This window comes from Pleurodeles waltl, chromosome 11, assembly GCF_031143425.1.
Source record: "Pleurodeles waltl isolate 20211129_DDA chromosome 11, aPleWal1.hap1.20221129, whole genome shotgun sequence".
Lineage (NCBI taxonomy): Eukaryota > Metazoa > Chordata > Amphibia > Caudata > Salamandridae > Pleurodeles > Pleurodeles waltl.
The window spans coordinates 617,434,260-617,461,627 of NC_090450.1; the positions used below are offsets into that span (position 1 = coordinate 617,434,260).

General features: G+C 42.6%; 1 protein-coding gene across 3 annotated transcripts in view; it reads right to left on the reverse strand.

Annotated features, from left to right (window-relative positions):
* Positions 1–27,368, reverse strand: part of LOC138265931 (guanylate-binding protein 1-like) — a 164,262-nt gene that overhangs the window by 58,484 nt on the left and 78,410 nt on the right. For all 3 annotated transcript variants that reach the window (XM_069214129.1, XM_069214128.1, XM_069214127.1), the window contains one exon: positions 27,035–27,222. In XM_069214129.1, coding sequence (XP_069070230.1) covers positions 27,035–27,222 — 188 coding nt within the window. The remainder of the gene's footprint in view (positions 1–27,034; positions 27,223–27,368) is intronic.

Below are 27,368 nucleotides of genomic sequence, written 5' to 3' on the forward strand. Positions count from 1 at the left end.
AAAATGGGAGGAAACCATTAAAGGATGGGGAGTTACCCTATATTTGAAATAAAAAAGGATTTTGCACTTGTTTGTAGAGTCTCTGGTTACTTTTGCACAGATAACGGAGGTCACATGGACTTTCTAGTGACCACAAATTATCACCTATTATGTGCCATTCTGTTATTTAGGTGAACTCTTGCTTTGCATTTAGGTGAATATGTGATTCCTCATGCACCAAATTGCAAGGGTCTAGAAGTTCTATACAAGGGAAACACACAGTACATAACATCACATAAAAATTAAGATTGATATTAATGTATTATTATATTATTGTGTTCTCATTCAATTTTTGTCCATTTTTCACATACCACTAAGGGCCTCATTTACTAGAAAGTGGTGCAGAAATGCGCTGCACCAAATTTGGCAGAGCCGCACTACGTCACTTCAGAAACGCAGGGATGCACCGTATTTTCACCAATACGGTGCACCCCTGTGTTTTCCCTAGCTCTGGTGCTAAATGTAGCTGCCTAGCACCAATGCAGGCACCCTTGCACCATACTGCAAGGGTGCCTGCATTGCAGGGAATGATTGTTTATGTGCAGGAAGGGCCACCTACCGGCACATAAACAATCAAAATTAGTGATTGACATAATGCAGCTCACATAGAAGTAGCAAATTGTCAATATTTTAAGGGGCCTTTTTGAAAAAGGCAGCATTAAGCCACAAAAAGTGGCTTTACGCTGCCTTGTAAATATAGAGCAGGGCCCTGAATCATCGTCACTAAAAGTGACTCTCTGGTGGTGGAAGGGCCTTGTAAAAGAGGTCCTAAGAGTTTTCCGCTTTCTATCTGCACAAGGACAATTCCCATGATAATGAAAGGCAGCAATGGCAACCTATTTACAGGTGATACAACTGCTGCACCTATTTGCATCATGTGCACAAACTATGGTCCTCATTACGAGGCTGGCGGCCATCAGATCGCCATCCTCGCCATGGCGGTCTTACCGCCGCGGACCCGGCAGTAAAGACCGGCACATCACGAGTTGTGGGGCTTGGCTGCCATCAAACCTCTACAACGCCACCTGGCCCGCCGGTGCAGGTGCACGGACGTGGCCTGCGGTGTCCACCTCCAACCCGGCAGCAGGCCTCAGCCTGCCAGCCGGATTACAATGCTGCAGACTGCAAGGCTTTCCATGGCAGTCACCCCTCTCTGAAGTCGGACTTCCACCCAGAAATGGGCAGAATTCCTCGAAGACTTCTAATATGGCAGGCAACAGACTGCCAGCACTGGCGGTCTGTTGCCTGCAGCGGCTTTGGCGGTCTTCGTAAAAGACCGCCAAAGTCGTAATGAGGCCCTATATGTTTTCGTCAGGCAATCTGCAGAGATTTCTGCACCTGCTGGTGCCCATTCGCCGATGAAAACTGACTGACAGCGGCATCAAAGACAACTGCGTAGTAGGAAGCTGTTAGACCTGGCATCCTTGGCATAGTTTCCCCTGTCTTTTAGCCTCTGCTTCCTGTATTTTTGACAATGTGTTGGATTTTGTTTTTGCTGGTTTTGGTTTTCTGGGCACTTTGTCCAGTGCTAAAGTGCAAGTGCTCCCTGTGTAAATTGTGATTATGATTGGTTATCCATGAATGGCATATTTGAATTACTATTAAGCCCTTAGTAAAGTGTACCAGAGGTGCCCAGGGCCTGTAAATCCTTTGCTTCTAGTGGGCCTGCAGCACTGATTTTGCCACCCACATGAGTATCCTTGTCAACATATCTCAGACCTGCCACTGCAGTGTCTGTGTGAGCAGTTTTTCAATGTCAAGACGACCTTGCACGTGTACCCACTTGCCAGGGCCAAACCTTCCCTTTTAATACATGTAAGTCACCTCCAAGGTAGGACATGTAATGGTGTGTTTTACATGTCCTTGTAGTGAAATACTGTCAAATTTGGTATTCACTATTACAAGGCCTATCTCTCTCATTTGTTAACATGGGGATTGCCTTTAAATATCTTTTAAGTTCAGTTTCCTATTGGGCGCAGTTAGAAATATGGAGTTTATGGTCTCTGAACTCACAATTTAAAAATACATCTTTTGGTAAAGTTGGTTTTTAGACTGTGAGTTTGAAAATGCCACTTTTAGAAAATGGGAATTTTCTTGCTTAATCATCCGTGGGTGTGCTTGGCTGTTGAATCCAGGTCTGGATCAGACTGGCAGTTGGGCTGTTTGTGAATTCACTCTAGACAGTAAAGGGAGCTGAGGTGTGTCCTGCATATCCTGGGCTAGAGTGGGAGGGGGGAGCTGTCACCTGCACTTGAAAGGGCTGTATCTGTCCCCTCACAATACGGTCTCCAAACCCCTAGAGTGTGGCTGGGGCAGGGCAAGGAAGAGGCAGGATCTTGTGCACTACAAAGACTTTCCTTTGAAGCTTGCCTACTTCAAAGGCAGCAATGATTATAGATAGTGGACTAAAAACTCCAGATTTGTAGAACATGTCTGGATCAAGAGGAACCTCTGCCAAGGAGAAGAGCTGAAGAGCTATGAGGCAGGGTACTGTCCCTTTGCTGTATGTCTTTGCTGGATTGGCCTGCAATTGCTGCTTCTGCCTTAGAGAGGACAAAGACTGGACTTTGCTGTGTGTCCTGCTTGTGACATTTCTCCAAGGGCTTGGACTGAGCTTTCCTCCTATTAAGAAGACCCACGTACCGGAGACGAGCAACAGAAACAATTGACGCAGCAACCGCTTTGCGGATATAAAATAGATGCTGCGTCTACCTCGTGGCTGCAGAAATGAATGCATCACCAGCTCATCGCGACTTCACTGTCACTGTGCATCCGGATTTTCCATGCATCGTCCCTGGGCGTCAAACCTTCAAAAATCACCGCAAGGACCCAAGGCTGCTCATTTGGAAATCGATACATCCCTTCCTCTGTGCGCCACCCACAGAAGTAGCCTTTCAAACCTCTCTCAGGCCTGCCACTACAGGGCGTGCATGCACAGTTTATTGCCACACTTATTTGGCAAGTCAAACTAATTGTCAAGGCCTAGACTCCCTTTTTTACTACAACTCAGTCACCCCTAAGGTAGGCCCTAGATAGCCCTACAGGAAGGGTGCTGCGTATGTAAAAGGTAGGACATATCTCTTTATGTGTTACATGTCGTAGTAGTAACAAACAGCTTATTCCGTTTTCAATGCTGTGAGTAATGCTCCTCTATTAGGTTTGCATTTGGGATTCTGTTATGTATGTCTAAGTGGTAATTTCTGATCTGTGAGGGGTACCGTGGGCATGTCTGGTATGTGTGGAATGTTGTGAGAAATTACTATTTTAGAAATGCCAGTTTTAGAAAGTGGGCATTTTTCTTTGCCTGTAACTTTGGTGTGCTGCAGTTTGACTCGAATCCACATCTAGACATCTAATGATACCTAGCGTAATGTTCCTTCCTAAACAGAACTCTGAACACGATTTCCTTTGGTGTGACATGCACAGTAGTTGTGAATTATGTCATTTTGGTCCATGTTAAAGAGACAATATAACTTATATATTTTTATATAATCCTGCGTTGAGTCTTTTGTGGTGTCTTTATTGTGTCACTGGTGTGCGTGTGTTGCGCAAAAGCTTTACACATGATCTCTGGGGGTAAGCCTGATTGCTCTGTGCCAAGCTACGGGGAAGTGAGCGCAGGTTATCCTTGGTGTGTAACTGACTTGCCCTGAATAGATTGGTGGGTTCTGTCTGGCTGGGGTGCATACCCTGGCTAACCAGAAGCTCAATTTCTAACACTTTCCAAAAGGAAGAGTTGCTTGGTAGGCTGCTTCTAAGTCCATCTTCCATCCTTAACCTCCTTGTGAACCTCTGTGCATAACTGATTATTTTTCCATTTTATTCATCCACAGCACCAATGATTCTACCCACATTTTCAATGATGTTGCAATGGCTGAATGCCTAACATTACATCTGCTAGTTTCCAGTGGCATAACATGAAATGATGGGGCCTGTCTGACGAATGTGAAGAGGGGTCCTTACGTCTCCCATATCTCACAGTTATTCATTGACCTTGGACGGAATGGGGCAATTCCTAATGGTTTGAGGGCCCCTGAAGGGGTAGGGGTAGGGGCCCACCTGCACCACAGCAGCTAGAGGGGCATGTGTTAAGCCCCTATTTGCCAGCCATCTGCTAGACCCCATCTTTACCAACAACTCAGAGGACAAACCCACTCTTCTCACCTGATTCAACCATTTGCTTGTCAGCTTCGACCTACACTTCAATCACCAATGAAGACTCACCCACCCACGAATTACAAAACCACTGGCCGCTGAACCAAGACAACCTTCACCGCTTTGTTAGTAACTTCAGTCTTTGGATCACTGCCTGCACAGAGGCCCTGGCACCTCTCAAAATCAAGACCATTGCAAAGACCAGACCACAAACTAGCTGGTACAATGATGACCTTTGATGCACCAAGCCCCACTGTAAGCATCTCAAGCACTGATGGTGACTCACTCCCATAACGACTCACACCCAATGAGAGGGACAAATTTAAAAATCAGCCCTCCAACAATAACAACAACAATTTAAAGCAACTACATGCTCAACCACAACAGTGCTGATAGATAATAGCACCAACAGCGCAAAGGACTTCTTCCCCATTGTAAATGAATTCAGCACGACCTTTGCCTGCTCCACCACCATCACTCCTCTCAATACCTCAGCTCCTAGCTCGACTTTTCTTCCATAGTAAGATAATCACCATCTACGACAATGTCTTACCCCTAAACCTTAATACCCTGGCAGTCCACCACGAAGCCACAACAGCTTTCCAGGAATCACCCTGACATATTGGCCCACCATCATCCACACAGAATCCGCCACTTTCATACAATTCATTCACTCAGCAGCCCCATCAGACCCTTGTCCGCACTTCATGGTTGCAGGAGAACTTGATCCCATCTACCCATCCTTACTCAACAACTTCATAGCCATGGTTACCTTTCCAGACACTTGGAAACACACTACCATCTTGCTACTACTGAAAAAACAACCCACTGAAGATCCTTCCTCACCAGCTAACTACAGACACATATCACTGCTACCCTAGCCAGTGAATGTCTTGGAGAAACTCATCAATAAGAGACTAACAAACTACATGAATGACAACCACCTCCTGGACCCATCCCAAACAAGAGTGAAACCAAATCACAGCACAGATTTTTTTTTTTCAAATTGGTATTGAAAGATGTTCAAATAATACATCATAAATCATAGCGAGTAACATGTTATTTAGAATTTGGCATGACCCTGCTGAAATATCTTATGTAAATTAGCAAAATTCATTAATCGTGACAGGGCTACAGAAATCCTAGTTTTCAGTATAAGAATATAATTATTGCAGTGTATTTATAAAGGCAATCAATGGTTCCCGTGCCATTTTCAGGTCCTGTGGGTCTCTGTCATTTTGTGTAATTACTAGTTCCATAACACATAAATCAGTAAGCAGCAGCCACTATTCTCTCATTGTGGGTGGCTTTTTCTGAAGCTATAACTTTGCAATTTGCAATACCGAAAATAGTTTTGCTACCAAAAATACCCCTCTAGTCTTCATCAAACTGGTTCAGAAAAACCTAAGCTAATCAATTGAGGAGCAGGAAATTTTTTAGTATTTACAAGTGTACTAAACTCTCTGAAAACCTGTTGCCTGCATTCCTCTATTCGATAGCAGTTTATACAGATGTGAGTAGTATCCACTTTGCTGGTCTGGTACCCAAAGCATTTAAAATTTGTTCAGTAACCCTACTAGTTCAGCCGTTCCGGGGTAAAGTATATTCTGTATAAATCTGGAGTGGTGGATTGTAAGAGGAGATAGGTTTAGGAACTGATTGCTTTGAAAAATAATCTGCTTTATCTGTTTGCAATTATCTGTCTTAAAAATTCTTTATGAACACTGATTAACAAAGCTACATATTGTGTGGCCGCTTCTCCTATAGCAGTAAGCAGTTCCTATTGATTATACTTTTGAGGTTAAGCATTCAATATGTTTAATCGGGTTCAGATGAATTGATTGACCCATGAAGTAATCATGGAGATGTTGGTATTGAAGAAATCCAGTGTAGGGATTAAAATATGATGAATACAATGTAGTAAACTAACAGAGGCTACGGTCTTCATATAATTTACCTACGGTTTGTAGTTTTGTACTTGACCAAGCTTGCCTAGACTGTTGTGGGAATTAGGAGGAAAGCATGGGTAATACCACAAAGAAAGGTAGTGATTCTTTTGGGGAACATGTAATATGTACATGTAGCTGTCCATACCCTGGAATATATGAATAACATTTTAAATCTTGTTTTCTTAAATTATGGTGGTTTGAAAACGCATGCCTTGTAGTCTGATGTTCATACAGATCTCTCAAGAGCCATGTGATGGGTGAAATGCCAACAACCTGAGATAGTCCTGTTGAAAAGCAAGACCAATAGTAAGATTTTAAACAGGGGTGGGCCCATCGTTGCCTAGAGGTTGCTGCCTTGTTCCTCGATGAGTAATCAAGTCAATTTTGACTTAGAGTCATGGTAGTAAGCACTGTTGCATAGGTAAGTTGAAAACCTTCCTGAATACTGGGAGATATCTGATATTGCTGTGACAGGGTCTGATGTAAATACTTCAACATCACTGGTGCATGCAACAATTTTGTGAGTAGTGCCATTGAAATAAGCTTTATATCCCCTAACTGATTGTATTTTTAAGAAAGAGTGAAAGGTATCAAAAGGAACAGTTGAGGAGACAGTGGACATCCATGTGGACTCCCGTTCATAATACAGAACTTTATTGACAATATACCCAAACAGATGACCTTAGCCATAAGGTCGTTACATAATGCTTCAGTTATATTAAGCATTTTTGGGCCAAATCCAATGCTGCTGAAAATACACCATAGAAATGGCCAGGTGACCCTGCCCAATGCCTTTTCGGCATCCAACAGAATCATCCTGTTTGGTGTTTTATACACAGAGGGAATATCAAAAATAGAAACAGCTACACTTGTGTGGAGTCCTGTGTTGGTACAAAGCTGTGTTGCTGGGGGGTCAACTCAGTTCACAATCTACAGAGAGATTCTAATTGCAATGATTTTACTGTACATGTTTGAGTCTGTGTCGATGAGAGATATGCCCATGATGAACCACAGCTTAATGGATCCTTATTATTTTTTAGGAATACTGAAATATGAATCTCTCTCAGTGTAGGAGGTATTTGATAATTGTTCTCAATGGAACTGAAGAGCTGTATGAACAGAAGAAATAAATTATACAGAAATATAATGGAAAATAAACTGGCTCTGTCACTTTACCTGAAGGTAATCCTTTGATTGATGTATTTAATATATAAATGTTCAAGAACTGGGATTGTTTCACCAGTGTTTGAGGTCTATAGATATAAAGCGCAGGCTGCTGCATTATACGGTGCTGAACTTTGGGGTATTGCAAATTTAAATCCACTAGTATCTCAAGAAAACAGCTTTTTGAGGGGGTTATTGGGATTGCCACCATCTACCCCGTTAATCCCTCTTATTTATGATATAAATCTAAAGCAAATAGGTAAATTGGCAGTTTTGAGGCCATTATTTTACTGGTGTAGACTGTGGACAATTCCGGAATTGACTCATTATAAGCAAGCGCTAATGGAGATAAAGGACCTTGATAAATCAATTTCTCTACTGTGGCTACATCATGTAAGGTACTGGTTCTATAATCTAGGGCTGAAACCCTATTGGGACGAACCTCATACACTTACGATACAATCCAAGACTCGACTAAAACAAGTATACTGGGAATTCTTCTCGAGTACTCTTTTTCGCAATGAGAATTTGGGTAGATTGACGTCGAGTTTTTTGGACATTAAACCAATACCAAGAGCTGAGGACTGGTTAGATACAATCTATCCTAGGCGAGCGAAAAAATTATTCATGAAGTTTCGATATGGGATCCTTCAGACTAAAGCTTTTACTATTAAATGGAGTCCCCAGAGAGAGAATAATCATGAGGTGAAATGTGGGTTATGCAATATGGAGACTATTGAAACGGTGGATCATGTTTTGTTATTCTGCAAAGCCTATGATAAACCTAGGAAAAAATGGGTTCGACCTATTTGTAGGAATGCAGGAATTAGAAATTACAAAGAAGCGTCCAGATTACTTAGATCTAACATTACCTCATCCATTGTCTTTGGAATAAGTCGCTTTCTTTTAGCTACGTCATTTATCAGGGACAAGGAGGGCCTGAGGTCTTAATAAGCTCAGATTCACATCTATAGATAAATCTTATGAAGATCAAGTGGTTAATAGGCCCTCCCTTAAGCAAGGTAATAGACCCTGAGAAACTATCTTGCCTAAGATGTAATTTAGCCTTTTATATGAAGGAAAATATAGGCTTTTAGGTATTTTAAGAACTTTTCTTTTCTTTTCTTATTTATTTATTTATTGTCTATACAAATGGTTAAATAGTTCTCCATTAGTCAGTTAATAAGTAGTGGTAGTATTTTGGATGGGAGACAAATTTTAGGAATTGTAATAAATTTCATTTAAAGTAATAAGGAAACTGATTGTTATTTATTGTTTTTAGGAGTGTCAACGGTCATTTATCTATGTAATTTGGTTTTATTGCTCATGTGAATAATTGCTGTTGGAATGATGTGTCTTTTATTTGATTGTACCTTCCTTTTATGGCTAACAGCCGAATAAAGGTGTGATGATGATGATATATTTAATTCTCGGTAATGAGAGTTTCTAGAGTGGCAGATTGTGAAGGTGTTATCAATTGTAATGTGAATTCTATAATGTATTTAGAGATTTTGGATTCTTTTGGGGGTCTGTTCTTCCTTATATATCTGTTCGTAATAATCCTGAAGTACAGAGATTATTTTGTTTTTTTCATGGATTATGCTTCCCCGCTTGCCATCGATTCCGGTGATTTGGGGCCTTATGTACAAAGCATTTTGGGGACATTTTTGACTGCAAAAATGCTTTTAAATATGTATAAAACAAATTGTGATTTGGTAACAGGTTCCCGAATCGCAGTTTGTGTTTTTGATTTGGTATTTGAAGCTGGCACGTGTAGTTGTCCCTTCCAAATGCCGAATCTAAATGGGATGTATGAATGTTTTGCGACTGAATTACGGTCGCAAAACATTAAGATTTTACCCGCTCCTTGAAGGAGGTGGTAACCCATTCACAAATTGGAAGGGGCCCTCAAGTGACCCCTTCCCTTTTGAGAAAGGGAAGCAAGTATTTTAAGAGCTGACAGTGATTCCATGGACCACTATCTACTCATAAAAAAATGAAACTTCAAATTTTATTTGTTTTCTTTTTAAATGTGTCCCTTTCTGTTTTTTTTTTTTTAAACAAATGGCTTCATTTAAAAGCAATTACAGACATGGTGATCTGCTGATCCCAGCATGTCACCATCCCTGTGATGGCTGTGAATTCTAATGGGCCGCAAATTAACATATACCCTATTATTATTCATGAGGTAGGTCTATTTGCGACCCACTAGGAATCGTAAATGAACCAAAGGTTTCTTACGTATGAAATAACAATTTCCGCAGAAAATCACAGTTAGGATATCACTATTTCAAATCTTCGTACATGTAGCCCTTGGTTCTTACTCTCTATTTAAAGCAGGAAGTTTGCCTATATTTTCACTATACTTTAAGTTTTTTAAACATTTATTCTGATATCGGTGTGCTGCCCTATCCCATAATAGCTTCTTGATTTACATTTGAGTTGTATTCAACTGATTTAATATGCTTCTTGAATTGAGCGATCATTTTTCAAACTGAAGAAAATGTGTGTTCTATGTCCAACATTTGTACTATATTTCTCAGTTCATATCTACCTTTTGTTTGTTCGTTTTATGTTTTGTAAAGCTATTTGTTGAAGTAGACCATCTAACAATGACTTTTATGCAGTCCAATACCATAGTGGGTGAAGCAGTGTACATATTGTTATTGATATATTTTTATGGAATTTAGGACACGTGTGAAATAATTGAAGTCATTAGGAAGGCTCCTTTCAAACGTCATGTAAAATTCAGAGAGATGAGGCAAATCTTTTTGAATGCTTAGTGTGAGTGGGTTATGTTATGAGACTATACGTTGATGAAGTTCAGTAGATGTGTATGGGATAAACATTTGTGAAATACATCAATTCACAAACATGATTTATGGTGAACCAAGTAAAAGTATACTCTGACATCAGAGAATCTCGATCACAGCATATGTGGCGATATGTGGTATCTACACTAGGACCTAAAGTGAGATTGATATCAGCACATATCACTAATGGTGACTCCCATTTTGATAGCAACAATTGCCTAATAACAGTGGGATTGTCATGATTAGCTGCATATCCCACATATTGCAACTTATAACAGATCTCAGATGATTCAACTAATAAGCCAATATCCAGAAGAATCACATTTAGATTTTGTTATTCTCCACATGTTGTTTTTTGTAAGTAATGCAACTCTTCATGAGACTGCTTCTTGTATTGTGCTAGTTAGCATCTTATAACCCAGCAGAGCCAGTTTTGAGGATTTTTGGCCTGATAAGTCAGTCTCCAGTAAAGATATTATTTCAGAGGCTAAATAACCCAGTTTCTCTCTAACCATGCAGACCTTATGTTTGGAGCAAAGACCTTTAACTTTCCAGATAGTAATCGTTATACCCTTTAAATTACTGAGTCTTTCTCATCTCCCCACACTCCCTCTTCCCCGTGTAGCAACATGGGTATGCCCCCCCTTCATCCACTATTCGTTTTTAACAGGGCAGGGACACCCTCCTATACCTTTACCATCCTAATAGTGCACAATATAGAACATCAGCGTAGCCACTGGAAAGGAGGGAAAGCTTACAGTGCATCAAGAAAAAATACTGGTATATATGTAACATCCTACAAGCATTGCTAGCATCACAGGCCGGAGAACTCCGACAGAAGATATTGGCGGTCATTACAACCCTGGCGGTCCAAGACCGCCAGGGCTGTTTTGACGGAAGCACTGCCAACAGGCTGGCGGTGCTTCCAAGGTCATTAAAACCCCGGCGTTTGTGCCACGGTCGCACCGCCGGGGCCGTCGGTTTCCCGCCATATTTGCCCTGGTGGTGATAATCCGCCAGGGCAGCGCTGCTTGCAGCGCTGCCCAGGGGATTAGGAGTCCCCGACCGACAGCCTTTTCGTGGCGGTTTGATAAACCAGGAAAAGGCTGGCAGTACGGGGAGTCGCCACTGGCATGGGCAGTGCAGGGACCCCCTGACAGGTGCCGGCTCCATTTGGAGCCGGCACCTGTGTTGCGGCCGAGATCCCCGCTGGGCCAGCGGGCGGAAACCAGGTTTCCGCCCGCCGGCCCATCAGGGATCTCAAAATGACTGCGGCAGGAGTGCGGCCGCATTGGCGGCCGCCCGGCATGAGGGCCATACTCTCAGAAATAGAGAAAATATAAAAGCTCCTGACAGATATACTGATTCACATCCCTCTTGTTCCTTTCAGGATGCACTGGATAGACATAGCGAGAAAGCGGGCCGGTCAGAGCGACATTCTGACTACGGGAAACAGAAGAAAGTCTCACCACAGTCTTCAGACAAAAAAGAAGACAAGTCCCCACAACAGAAGCCACAGTTTGAAAAGAAAAAATTGGCAGCACTGTCAATTAAAAATGCCAGTACACTTGAGAACATTGCTGAAGAACAAGACGTGGGCAGTGACACTGTTAGACAGCGCAGCAGAGGTCCCGATATGTCGCCAGAGTCTGAAAGATCATCTGGATGGGACAGCAACTAGCGATTACATTGCAGTTGAGACTGCAGACGGGTGTGTCCTCCCACCCGACAGGGTTTATGATTTAAAAATCCAGATTGAGGGAGACGTAGAGCGCACCATTGGTGTGATACTCTGGGATGAACTTAGCTGTGATATCAATATCCTGCTGACCGAGAGGGACTGGCCACCTGAGCACGTCCTTAAGCTTCCACATGGGGAAGATGTAATTTTTGCCTCTTTCTCTGATCTTGTTCCAGAAGTGGTAAAACAAGCCTACGTTGTCAATTGGGGTTTACCGCAGGCACCTGCGTTGTACCTCAATCATGTAGGTTGGGACAAGGACTCACCTTGTCATGTAATACCTATCAGGTGCACAGCCCAGCCTCATCCACAATATCCTGTTAAACATGAAGCAAAAGCTGAAGTGAGGGACATCTTCTCTTAGCTTGAGTACCAGGGAGTAATTGAGCCCTGTGTCTCTGCAATGAATAACCCATTATTCCCGGTTGCAAAACCAGACCATTCCTACAGAATAGTCTTAGATTACAGACACTTAAACAGTCATACACGTACATATGCTATACAAAATTCACATAGCACAGCACTAATTATTAAATAGGCCCTCATTATGACCCTGGCGGTCTTCTGACGGTGTGGCGGTATGACTGCCAACAGGCTGGGGGTACATACCGCCACATTATGACATTGGTGAGTTGCGTTTAGCCAACCCGCCACTTCTCCACGCATACTGCCATGGCGGTATGAGCTGCCGGGCTGGAGATGTCAATCTCCAGCCTGGCGGATGACATAGTACCACCCATGGCATTATGAGCCGGCCTACCACCATGGTTTTCGTGGCGTTAGCAATGCTACAAAAACCATGGCGGTAAGCCCTACCGGTGACAGGGAATTCCTTCCCTGTCACCGGTAGCCGGCTCCCACCAACACTCACCTGGCGCCCCCCACCCCACTCCATCCAAACTCACCCTCGTCCACTCCACTCACTCACCCCCCACCCCCTCCAATACGCTCAATCACCCACACCCCTCATGCACGCACACACTCAGAAATGCACACACCACACAACTGACCCCACCGCGCAAAGCCACACACACACATCACCACCCACCCCCACTACAGTCACAGCACCCCTCACCACACACCCCTCTCCGAGCATACACGCACACAGACACCCACACGCACCACGCATACACCCATTCATTCACGCATACTTCCAGACATGCTCACACACATTCTTACACACAATCACACTGACATGCAGACACGCACTCACTTCACCATTCTTACACGCATTCACTCACACCCATGCACCCCCACAAACAACACACACAGACACATTCACACGCATACTCAGACATTCATGCACACACTCACGACACACACACACAACACCCCCCACCCTCCTACCCCTCTCCCATGTTGGATACCCGACTTACCTTGGGCGAGGTGGTCTTCCTGCAGCGAACGCAAAGGGGCAATGCTACCTCCAGCAGTGCCCCACCAGCAGAACACCGTCAGGCCGTATTACTGGTCATAATACGGATGGAGGTCTTCTACTGGCATGGCGTTACTGGTGGTAGCAGCACCAGCTTACCACTTCCACCACCATGAGCACTGCCGGAATTCCAACCTTATTGTGGCAGAAGTCAGGCAGTGCTTATAATATGGTGGATGGATGGTAGCCACGGTGGAGGTATGTTGGCGGCCGTCACTGCAGCAGTAGGCACTATGTACCGCCAATGTTAAAATGAGGTCCATAGTGCACAAAAAATACAAAACAACCTTTGATATTTCCAATGTTTTTTTCTGCCAGAACTTAGCACACGAAAGTCGGGACCTGAGTGCATTCTCATTTGGCTCACAAAAACGTTTCTGCCATTTGCCCCAAGGCTACAAGAACAGTCCAATATTACACGATATTGACCCCAAGGCTTTGTCTTACGTGGATGACATCTATCTCGAGATGACGACCTCAACATTCATCTTGCCAGGGTCGACTGGATCATTTTAGGATTCGCAGCCCTTGGCTACAAATTTAATTTTTGGAAAACTAAAATAGCCTTTCTCAGCATACTGTTCCTGGGATATGAGCTATCAAACGAGGGCAAGAGCCTGGCCCCGCACTTTCTAGAGAAATGTGCTCAACTCCAACCACCAAATACAATCAAGAAACTACAGTCTTTACTTGGTTTCTTCAGTTTTGGCAGAACATACATTCCTGACTATGCACAATGTATCAAACCACTCTATGACTTAATACGCCCTGATTTTTCTAGCAGACACTGGACAGTTGAACACACACGTATCCTAAGGGAATTACAACAGGACATGCTAGAGGCAAAACAGTTGCACACCTGTGACAACAAAACACGTTTGGTCATCAGAATAATTGCTGGTGCCATTGGGTTCAATTATGTCACCTTTAACGAGGGTGACACAGTGCCCATAACATATAAATCACATTTATATTCCAATGCAGAACAACATTTTGCACCCACAGAAAAAATTCTAACTGCAGTTCAGATGACTGTCATTAAGGAGAGGCCACTTGCCTGTGGGAAACGCATTATTGTTGTTACCCCGGTGCCAGCCTTGGAGGCTGTCACCCAAGCAAGCATTCCTAATGCTAAAGCATTACATCCACGCTGGATTCAGTGGGCAACCTCTCTGACTGCCACCAATGTAGATTACATCTTTGACCCAAAACTTCAGACACAAGAATTTCTAAAATACGAACAGGAGTACCCCACACCTCTACATATTTTGCCACTTGACAGATACCATGCTGTCATTTACACTGATGGTTCAGCACAACCATCTGTAGATACCGAACATCAATACTCAGCCGCTTGCGCAGCTGTGATGAAGGATGGTGTATTCCACCCTCACAATACCTACACGCAGACCTTAGGGACTGCACAGCTCAGCTGGCTGAACTCAAAGCCCTTATCTTAGCGCTAGAACACACAGAGCCAGGATTACTGACTTTGATTGTCTGTGACTGCATCCAGTCCTACAATGATTATCTTAATCATTGGTGATTGAACAGGTTTAGAGACTCCAAAGGGAAAACCATAAAATACAGAACTCTGTAGGGCAGGGTACTGATCTCAAGGATAAGCTACCTTGTGTCCATGTAGTACATACATTGGGCCACCAATGTGTAGGAGTACACTTTATCGGCAACACTTTGGCTGATGAAGCGGCCAAATCTGCAGTAGCTACGGCTTCTGTGGCTGCAGTGACTCGTTCTCAGATGTGATTGGATAATGAAATTTTGCCTTCTGTGAAAGTTTTGGCTGAAGGTAAGCCTCTCCCAAAAGCATGCCCTACAAAATACTCTTACCACATCAGTGCACAGAATGTTGCCTATGCAACACTTCCTGAGGTTGGAGATCGAGTGATGCCCAACCAAGACCAGAGATTAGATCTAATAAAAGCAGCGCACAAGGGTGTCGCATCTGCACATGCTGGTATCTCGGCCACAGTGACACTCTTAAAGAAACGCCTTTGGTGGCCAGGACTATACAAACAGACAAAGCAATATGTCCTTTGTTGTGACATCTACCAGCAAATTAAGGGTTCCAACAGTAAACGCCCACTGCAGACATCCCTCTCAGTGTACAACAAGCCACTACAATGTGTGTGTACCTGGACCACTGTGGACCCCTACAACCTGATGCTGCATACAAATACATCTTAGTCGCTGTAGATTCTTTTTCTAGATTCCTGTGGCTGTGGGCACAGTGGTCGGCTGACGCTCAAACTGTTATAAAATACTTGCTGATCTTTATCGGTACATATGCGGTTGCAGCATTCCACTCGGACCAGGGCCCTACCTTTGCTTCTAAGGCATTAAGGGATACCATGGGGACGATGGGTTTTGAACTCCATTACTCCTCACCATACCATCCCGAGGGAAATTCGGTTGTGGAAAGGAGGAATTGTGATCAGCAGCAATCCTTAACAGCTAGAGTATTAGGTTCTGGCCACAGCTGGCTTCATCACCTATATGATGGGGTCCAGAGAGCACTGAATAATTTGCGAAGAACATCCTCGGAGGACACACTCCATATAAGATTCTCTTTGGGATACCTATGTATGTCCTAGATCTTAATGGCCCTGGTTTGGTGGCAACAGATACACCTTTTTTTACATAAATGAATGTTTCACTATATTACAGGAGCTTCAGCAATTTTGTGATGATAAATCATCGCCAGTGCTGCCACCTTAGGAATAAGGGATTTACCAACAACTTCTACTGGCTGGATTCCTAAAGTTGGGGATCTGGTTTGTGAGAAGATTGCTGTGAAGAAGGAATTTGGCCCATCCTACAGAGTCCCAGTCCTGGGAATACAAGGTACCAGAACTGTCATCTTACCACCGCTGCCAGGCTCCAGAGCTAACAGATTCATTTCCATTGACGACGTCAAACTTTCCTCTGTGGCCGATCCTGCACAGTAGACCAAGAGGTCCCTTGGGTAGTTCCCGGTCCCCTCTCACTACCCAACACGACATACCACTTCAAAGAAGAAATAACAACACTTCTGACTACACAAGCATGTCCAACGATGCTACAAATACCTCCTCGACCATGGGGAGGGCGGAAAATTAGCTCTTTCTGATTCCAGTTACCACTTCAACAACATCACCTGTCCAAGGTGTGGCTGTTTTCTATTTCAACACAACACAAACTGATGACATCGTCTACTGTGAACCTCCAAGCAAAGTGGATCCATCCACCGGTAATGCACATGCTCCTATGTTTTGCAGAGACTGCTTCTGGTTACTTCATCAACATTGATGACTTTTCTTCTACTTCATCCGCACCTGCTATTAACACTGTTTCAAAGACATGTAAGCTGTATCTATGGCTTAAAAATAACTGTTCAATGTATCCATGATACTATCTGTGGTTATTGCTGACATTGCTTGCATTTTTCCTATGGATTGGTTTCATGACTGTTTTCTTCTCGCTTATAAATGTTCATTACCTTGCTGGACTCTCCTCTGTTGAGCCTGTGGATGAAGTCTTAACTCCCTATCTTTCCTCACATAAGGTCCGAAGAGACTTGTCCCTTGTGAACATTTCAGCTGTACCAATTCCTGATGGGATTGTGTGGGATAGAGTTCCATTTCATATGTACGGGCCTACTGAGGTCATTCAAGTTCCATATGTTTTCAAAATATCTATGACTGATGTAATTACACCTGGTGTTGTATCAGATGATTGGGATGTCCAGACAGTTGATACAATGTTAACTGAAATGAAGGACTATTCAGTATTTGAAAGTGTACACCAATACAAAGAATTATGGGAAAATGTTCTGCTATAACAGCTGGGGACATTACTACCTGCACTGGGCAACTAGACATCTATTAATATTTAACTATACACAGTGGGAACACCCGTTCTACGCCACCTGTCAGGAGCCCAAAACATTATTCGGATAATTTCACTCATTTGTCTGGGCATGACACAAAAAATCCGGAGTCATATTATTTGAAGTTACCTGCTTCAAAAATTCAGAAACTTTTGCTGACTGACACAAAACTGATTTATTCAGATTCCTTTGTTTCCCTTTTTGCAGTTGAAGATTACGAATACTGGAAGAACACTATTGATTTAAAGTATGGGTACTCACAAACGTTTTCCCAGGGACCACAAAGTTTGGTCTGTGGTGTGACCGAGGGCCGCACTGATGCTAGCAGCGTGACGATCAAAGGGAGGAGGGGCCTCTGGATGAGGAGGGGTTGTGGTGTTATGGGGGGTTTAGAGGGCAGCAAAGCATATAGATCTAGTGGCTGAATCACTCAATGTGAAACCAGAAAACCTGGCTTTAATCCCAGCTTCCCCACTTTACCAAATTGTGTGATCCTAGGCAATTGTTTTATTTCACATTACCTTCATTTTCTTCATTATTGTATGTAAGAGGACCTCACAATGCATTACTTCAGTATGTGTGCTGTGCGAACCCTTCTCCTGTATTTTATTTATTAAACTATGAAGTTGTTCAGGTATAATAGCAAATCAGGCCAATCAAAGAGTGCAGATAACTGACTTAATTCATTAGTGGCATTGTTATCAAGATGGGGGTATGAATGAATGTTTCTGAATTTATATTTGAAATCTATTGTTCTAAAAAAACAAAAATACTTCTCCATGCACTGATATAATCTGAAGTAGTAAGATGAAATAGTCCTGCGTGCAAATGAAAAACACTTTTTTAATTTTTAAGAACCCTTATCATAGTTGCAGACATTTGCTGCAAAATTTCTTAAAAAATGAAAGTGTTCCTGCAGTTAAGCGGTTCAGGACACATTCCTTACTTCCTTTTTTATCTTCAATAATGTTTAAATAAAGTTTTGCCTGTTTAGTTTAGTAAACAACAGCAGCCTAGGGCTACTGCTGCCCTGGGGGGCCGCATGTAAAGGTCAAAAGGGCCGCATGCAGCCCCAGGGCTGTACTTTGAGTATCACTGATTTAAAGAGTGTATGGGGAACAAAAGATTGGCAAATACAGAGTAGGGAAGCTTTATTTAGAGTGTGACTTATTCCTGTGCAAATTATCTTTTTAAATTATACAATTCAACAGACATCCTGTCTGGGGTTAGTGAAAATGAAAGAAAGAAATGTGCCCAGTATCACCACACCAGCAAAATTTAATAACTGGCAATCCTTCCTGAATGTCACTGAGGAAGAAGTAGATGTAAAGGTTCAGGCTGGTACCTATAACTCTTCACTTTCCAGTCCCGGCAGGTGGTTACTATGGCCAATGGACACAAATGGGTGTCAGGCACGTTTTGTGAATTCCTCAGGGGTTTCAAGATTAGCTGGCCAGACCCTCGCTTTGGTTACAGACTAACACGTTAGCCGCAGTTAAGGAACATCTTAACATTCTTTCTGAAGATATAGACTTGCAGGACTTCTTGTTAGGCCCTAGAAAGCCACACCCTAAAATATTAATCTATGCCATGTATAATGAGATCTGGAAGCTTTCCCAGATAGAAGCTTCTGCACGTTTAAGGCAGATAGACAAAGAACATTTAGAAGAGGCTTTAGCGGTTGTTGACAACGGCATGAACACTCTGTCCAATAGGATTTATCCCCTTAATAATATAGTGTCATTTGCGATTGACGTCATTCAGAATGACATGTCCCTTTTATACCATGGACAAAGTCAGCTGCGTTCCATCATGCAGTTAGGTTGGACATTACAGACTTTGAAAAATGGCCACGTTCCGTGGAAGTATATTTATGGTAGTGACTTGTTTGCTGCTTTTAATTTATCCAAGGAACAGCAGACAATGGCTAAAAGGGAAGCGAATTTCACCATGCTTAACATAGAAAAGTTAGAGAAGTTGCCTTTCAAAGTTGCAGACAGTCCTTAGACAGTATGGCTCCTATATGGCATTATATATATGCACATTTCCACTTTTCGTTTTTTGAAATGCCTGAAACATCTTGCTGTGGGCAGATACGAGCAGTTAGGCGATAGCTATATTAAAGAAGAGTGGGAGTTGACCTTTGGATACAAGTGGTTGAACGGTGAGACAGAGGTCTTTCTCAGCAGAAGCGAATGCGGGACTACTGTTAGTCATTCAATGATCGCAAACAGGTGTCCCTTCATGGTCATTGCAATGCAGGGGTCGCACACTTGGCCTGATTTCTGAAGGGTACTCCCGTCCCTTTGATTCGACCAGCATTTCATGTACTTTCAAATGTTCAAAGTTCAAAGTTATGTGATGCTGAGCGACCAAAGGTGTTGCGGTATGTGACCAGGAATTGCTTATGCAATTTCAACCTCTAAGATGGTTACGTGACCCGGACATGTTTTCCCCCCCCCACACACACGAGAGATAGGAGTATCCGAAATGTAGCCTCACATTGATAGTGCTAATGTAAATTATGACAAACCGAGCAGACTAAAGGCACTACTGTTCCAAAAACTAGTTGCATTCACATCGGCTAGAGAGACGTATGCGCTCCAGATTGCAAGATCATCAGCCGAGATACAATGCCTATTAAATACTAACTTCCCCAAGCACTTTGGAGAGCTGGTATCCAGAATTTTCAATGCTTCGAGCACTACAAGGATTGTCCACTTCTTTAAGGCTGTTGGGTCTGGATTTGTGTCCCTCTTCCAGACTGTCTTCAGAGTCATTCCTTCAGCCATCCATTCACTCTTTTCAAGTGTGTTTGGCGTCTTTCCTTTAACTTTGACGTTAATAGGCAGAACACTATTGCTATTGCTTCTAATTCGCAGTGGTTGTGCCTTTCCAGTAAGTAGAGTGATGGAGCCACTTCCACCAGCTCACCTGTGCCGTGAACGCATGGTTCAGTTTTTTAATGCTCCGTTGCTGGAAGAATTGGAGCATGATTGGTCATTGTCATTCTGACCAGTCCTATGGTGTGTGAAGCCCATCTTTTGCTGTGTGTGGTGTTTCTTCAAACATTTGCCTACAGTGTGTCTTGCTGTTCCACCAGTGCGTCCTATGGACCAAGAACTGTTGATGTCCCCGATGAGGGTTCATTCACGGTCGTGCACCTTGAGACTAAGGCTGCTTCGCGAGGCAACTCATGAGCCGCCCTTGGTGAACGATCTGGCTCTTTCAGCGCTGTGGAGAGTGCCACTTCTGCAGGTGGACATCCACAAGAGAGTGCCACGCACTACTGCTCCGTGGATCCATCTGTCCTTCCTGTCATCGATCTAACATCTGATGAAGTGGCCTTTTTTCTGAGTTGCTTTCCATTCAGTGGCTTCAAAGATGCTCTTCAAGATCATGACTACTGTTAAAAAGATTTGATGATTGGCTTATCTCACCAAGGGGCATATTTATACTTTTTTGCGCTGCATTTGCGTCGTTTTTTGATGCATAAGTGGCGCAAACTTAGTTTGTGCCGGTTTTGCCTCAAAAAATGATGCAAATGCAGCACAAAACAAAGTATAAATATGGGCCCAAGTTCAAAATTTGCATTAATTGCCCTTTCTTTGACCTGCTGTGCTTATCATGGTTGCCTTTGTGTCGCTTTGTATGTTTTTAGCTGTCTTTTAACATGTTTTTAAGTATCACTTTTTAGCTAGTTTTGAATGATTTTAGCTTTCTTTTAGTCCAGAGCATTTTAGCTTGGGTTCATTAGTCTTTAATGGCATCATCCTATGCCGTCATACTTGTCCCGGCAATGGGGAGGGTGTAGTCAATCCAATCTATTTAATGGGAAGCAGGAGTTAGCTTAACCTTTTGGCTTGTAGACCTGTGCCCCGTCACCTAGTGACTTTTACCCTACTTAGCTTACTCTGTTTTAGCACAATTATTTAATTATATCTTTCCAAGATGGCTGCATTGTTTTTAGTTAGGACAATGTTTTAGTTTCCTGCTATCAGCTCCACTCTGCTAAGGCGTCACTATCAGCGCCAGTAGATAGTTAAGATGTAAGTATTCACATTAGGTACTTTCCCACTTTGGGCTTTCGGAGAATTGTTTATGTAATTGCTGCCCCAAGCATATCTTGTTATCTATTGTTTGGGAAAAGACCTATGTCAGGGGTCCAAGCAGAAATGAATAAATGCATCTCATGTAGATAGATAGTCAGAGGGATTCCTACAAGATGCCATCGACGCTATCCATGCTGCACGTCACCTTGACGCTGACCCAGTCTTCGTGTCCCTACAAAGTCTGAGCTAGAGACCTCATTCCAAGGTAACGAGGGTTGGGGGGCTCTTCCCATGGACGTGGCATTGGCAGATTAGGTGTAACACACCTAGCTTTCTTTTAGGTTAGAGATTAGGTTCATCATGCTAGGGTATTAGGACATATTTCATATCTCATGTCATTTTATGTCTTTGCAAGATGGTGAGGGTCTTTGTATTCATGACTCTCATGTTCACAATTCAGTTTTTTTGCATTATTCATTAACCTTATCATTGCAGCCCATAAAACTGATTGTAGGTTGCAGTTTTGTTAATAAAACCTATTGAAAACTTTACTGCATCTCCTTTATTGCCTGTGTTTAATTGAGACATGTTGTTCATGTGTGAAAGGGGTAATCTCCGTTTAACCATAACACTCCCTGAGATGTCGCACTCTTGAGTCCATGTGTAAAGGCTGCCACAAATCACCTTTTGCTGGTTGGGTTTTTGGTGAGGTGCTGCTTGTGAGCCGGGTGGTTGGGACGACAGTTGCGACTTGTAGGACTGGCATAGTTGCCTACAAACATAAGCACTGTCATACTTAAACCAGCAGTCTTGTCTAGAGCAAGAGTCAAACTATGACAGAGCCTCCTGCTCAGCAAGAATGCATAGGCCTGGTACGACCATGATGGATAAAAGACTCAAAAGGGCAGCATTTACCAGACAGGTGAGTCCACAGGTCAGCAAAGTGGCAGGATAGCTGCATCACAGTCTTGGACACAAGAATACTATACCCTGAAATATGGCAATGGGTCCAGCGTGCTTTCTGCACATGCCGTGCCTGAATTAGGCAAAAGGTGAAGCTCAGTGGCCAGGATCTGAACCTGAGAGTCAATCCACATTTGACTCATCAGAGCACCATCTTCTTCCTCCACATTTGATGTTCTTCACATCAGTCAGTAAGCTTCATTGAGTCCACAGGGCTGTAATTAATGTCTGACTGCTCAGGGCTATTCAGGATCATTATGACAGTACGGTGATTGCATAGTCTTGTCCTCCGTGACACAGCCTCACTAGTGTGCTATCTACATCTTGCTGTTCTCTCTGTGGCTTTCAGTATGGCCTCCTAGCTGATCCTCATCCTTCCTCACAAGACACATGCAGAAAGTCAGCCTCCATCCCTACACTTGCGATCTCAAATTGATCTGTGGCGACACCTGGGATCATCACTCAACCCCACGCTTTTTCAATATCTACATGACACCACTTGCCAACATCTTATAAAACTTTGGAATCAACATATTCTCATACACCGACAACATAAAACTCATCCTCTCCCTTTCCCAGAAAACTACAACATTCATGCACAGTTCATCGAGTGCATTTGAGAAGTCACCCTCTGTATGAAATCCAACTGCCTCAATCTCAACTCAGACAACAAGGAGGTAGTACTCTTCGGAAGAGACTCATCTCTATAGTCCTCAGCCTTTTGGCCGCCCAAACGTAGATCCACTCCAAAGTCATCCAGGCAAGTCAGGAAAATCTGGGAATGGTGGTCGAGAAAACCTATTATTAGTTGCTCAGTGCTGAGTCCCCTCTTCCTACTTCCACATGCTCAAGACCCTCTGGAAAACCTAAAGGTGGCTTCCCCTCGACACCTACCGAACAATCAACCAAAGAACTCATCACCAGCAAGCTGGACTATGGCAGCACACTCTAAATCAGAATCTCCACCCAGCTCACCAAGCAGCTGCATATCATTCAGAATACAGAAACCAGGCTCACACTCAACTTCCCTTAATGCACTCACATCTCCTCCCACCACAGAGACCAACAGTGGATCCCCATGCACAAACGTGCACAGCTCACATTACTCACCCACATCTAACGCACTACACTTTTTAGGTTTCATCTACCTGAAAAAACATATAAGCTTCCACACCCACCACCAGACACCCCTGCTCAGCAAAACACCTGCTAGCCACTGTCCCCCTCATCCGAAGAGCTGGTGGCCGCACATTCTCATACCTGGCTCCTAAAGGCTGAAACGTACTCCCTCTTCACATTAGGGCCACCAGCTCAGCCCTATAATTCATAAATAAACTTAAATTGTGGCACACAGGACCCAGACAGGGGAGAAACCCCACTTCTCATCAATGACAGTATCACTTTCCAGGTGAAATGTGTGTTTTACAAGTACACTCAACATACTATGTCCATGGGGACCAGCCTACGGGCCAGATGTAACAAAGCTCCCAGTTTGCATTTCTTAAATAGCAAATTTTAAGAAATCGCTATTTAAGAAATGCAAAATGGGATGTATGAAAATTGAGAGTCGGTAATATTGATTTCTTAAAATTTGCAATCCCTATTACCGAATCGCAATTAGGGAATAGGACTCCATTCATCCCTATAGACCCGTAGGTCCATAGGTGCGAATGGTTTTGCATTACCTAATTTGCATATTCCAGATAGGAATTTGCAAATCAGGTAATGCAAACCCCAGGGTGCTGTGGGCCTAAGGCCCCCTTTGATGCAGCCCAAAAAAATATTTGCGGACATGTGAAGCACCCGCATGCTGTAGAGGCATGTGTGCACTACATGTCATTTTAAAGCATGCATTTATAATGCATTTTAAAAAATTGCACATGCTTAACACCAAGTTAGATTTAGTGGTAATTGCATTTCCTAAATGCCCAATTCGCATTTTGGAAATGCTTGATACATGTACTTTGGAAATCGCAAATAGGAATTCGCTATTTGCGATTTCCTATTTAGAGAATCGCAATTTGCGATTCTCTAAATGGAGTCACAATTTCAGGGAATCGCTATTTTAGCGATTCCTTGAAATTGCATTGCAAATGCCTTTCATAAATCTTGAAAGACATTTTTGCATTCTCAAATAGTCAAATTTTGTGATTCACACCATTTGAGAATGCAAAAGTGTTTGATACATCTGGCCCAATATGTCTTATTCAAGCTGCCAATCCCATTACGCCACACTGTGTGTTGAAATCTGCACCTTGTGAAGGTTTTTCCCATTTACAAATGTATCATTGTGAAAAAGAGCTAAATACAGCACCCCCCCCCAGTAGAAGGTTGCACTCTAGCAGAGATGTATTTGTCAGAGTTACTGTAGATGAAAGGCAACTGGCTGGAACACTGGAATTGATTGAAAAACAAAGACAAAATTCCCCTTGCTCCAACAATGAAATTAGACACTTAAGAATAGGACCTCTTTGGAATCAAACCTCTTTCTGAGAGTAACATTTTCAAGGCACCTGGGTGTGGAATTTTATTATATATCTACTTATCCAAGGGACAGGATGCTTCCGAAATCTACTTACATTATTTAAAAATCCTCTTGTCCATTTTGATGTCAGGCAGCGAGGTGACAAACTATGGAAGTGTTCTCATTACATCAGAGCTCTGGTAACAGCCTCTTTAATTATACAAAAGTTCATATAAAATTAGGATTTGGATTTTAGCAATGCTCTTATTTTGCTACATTTCCTCAAATTTACATAAAGAGGCTGAATGTATGCATGTAGCCATAGTTCCAGAGTTGGAATGTCTTGTGAGTCTGTAATGATCTCACAAGGCATTCCAACACAAGCAAACGCACCTGTTGAAAGGTATTTACCAACTCCTCTTCAGTCTATTCACACACTGGAAAAGTTTAAACAAGCATTTGCAATGTAATGGGTCTCGCGTTTGCTCGAGTTACATCTATTCGAGTTGTAAATTTGTAACTGGACTTTTCTTGCCACACAAACTGAAAATAAAAAGTAAAATAGTCGACAAAAGCGAGCCAATTCAAAGTGCAGCCATGAACGCGAAGAGAGGGAGAAAAGGAAAAAGATGTTCGCTTGCAGTCAAAGTTATCGGCAAAAGAGCAATTATCCATGTAACAGGGTCAATGGCGAAGGCGGTAATAAAACCGCCTAAGGAAGGACAAACGTAAAGCAGTTACCAACGAAAACAAAGGATTTTTGAAAGGCAAGCCCATGAACAAGTGATAGTGATGGGCGTGCAGCGGTCGTGGTTAAAAGCCCAGATACATACCAATACGTCGGAAAAGAAGCACTCGCGTGCTGCTACGCTCAACCTAAAACGTATTTCTGACAAAGGCAAGAGATAAATATTTTTGCAGGATGGAGGAAAAAGGTTTGTAGGGGAAATAAATTTGGAGTCGCTTAGCAGATTATCGTTGCTGGAAACAGACATGTATATTTGCTAGTTCAGAAATGGAATTCACAAACATTTGCTACAGATCTACTGCTGTAAACTCGTATGAATTTCTGAAAATCGTAAATCTTTCCGAATTCAAGGATATAAATCTGTGGGTGCACTTAGTGAGTATGAATTCTAATTTATTTTCATGCTGCCCATAATGCTGCCTATAATGGCTTAACTCCGAGTGTCCAGTAATAATCTTTTTTTTTTAAATAAAAATAGCATTCAACAAACATGTTTTATCAAATGATATGTCAATTGTTGCACAACCGTTTAGCAAAATGTTTTTTTTCAAGTTGCATTTTTTGTGTAAATTTGATTTTTGGACACGAAACAATCACCGTTTTTGCTTTCAGCTTTATCACATATGCGCATACAATCAGGGATCATTCTGGAAACATTATCAGTAGTCTTGAATTGTTACATTTTGTACACATGTACTTGAACCACTATCAATATTGCAACCTGAGCTCATAGCTCACTCCATTTACTTAAAATACTCACATCGAAAATAAGGAATTTGTATTTATGAATCATATATACATTTTTGAGCAACTTATACATCTGGAAACTAAGCTTGCCTTAGTGGCAGATAGTCGCCTTTCACACATCCACACTATGGTACTGCAAAGTGCAAGCCAAAGTGGTTGTGCTTCAATGGGTTGGGACTACTTGTCTGGTGGACAAAGTAACCATGGAAATTGTTCTTGACCCTCACAAATATGACCTGTGCATCAAAACAATAGTAATTCCACACCTGAAAAAATAGTAGGATCCACTTATGCAACATATTAAATTTGTTATTCCTATACCATTTTTGGTATACAATGGTGAATTTTATTTTGGTGTCTGAGATACCTAGGGACATTTGTGCAATTTGCACAGGTGAACATTTAGATAACCTGATGAGGTCCACCAGTGAGAGTAAAGACCACAGAAGAGCAGTCTTACTCTGCTTACAAGGGAGCAGTGCTAGAACGGTCCATACCCATTATACCAGATAGTATGTTTAGGGCCATGGTAACTGACTTTAGATACTCCAGCACAGGCCAATGTTCCAATGAGTGACAGGCTGCATAGATGTACTGAGGCTAGATGTAAACAGCTGGTTATCATTGACCTTGCTTAGGAGGTAATGTATGTGTAGGTAAACATTGCACTGTAGCATTTCTGTCCTGCAAAAGGACCCTTGTAAAACTTATAAAAATGACCAACTGCTAGCCATTATATTTCACCCGTCTCTGCACTGACCCTGAGAATGTAGAAGGCATAGGGGATACAGGGATGGTACAAAGATCACATTGAGGTTCTTCCACTAATCACAACTCAGCATGTGCTGTACAAGTGGACACTTATTTTGACATACCTTTGATTGGTTGCAGTGCATTTTCTAGGTAATCGTCTGCTGAGATCTGTCGACCTCCTAATTCTAAGTCCAGAGTGAAGTCTCGCACTGTCCAGATAAAGGTGGGGAAGAAGTCATCTACTGTATTTTCAGAGTTACTGCCCTGGGATGATTTCATTTTTATATGCTTTGACAGCTCTGTTGCATAGCTGAAGATCAATGTTAAGAAAAAGCGAACAGTGAGGAAGAAGAGTCTAAGGCTCAAATCCATTTATGGCATCTTGTTTTTTGAAACTGAGCAATTTCTGGAATTTAAATGGTGACAAAGTGAATATGAATATTTGTCCTGTTCTTG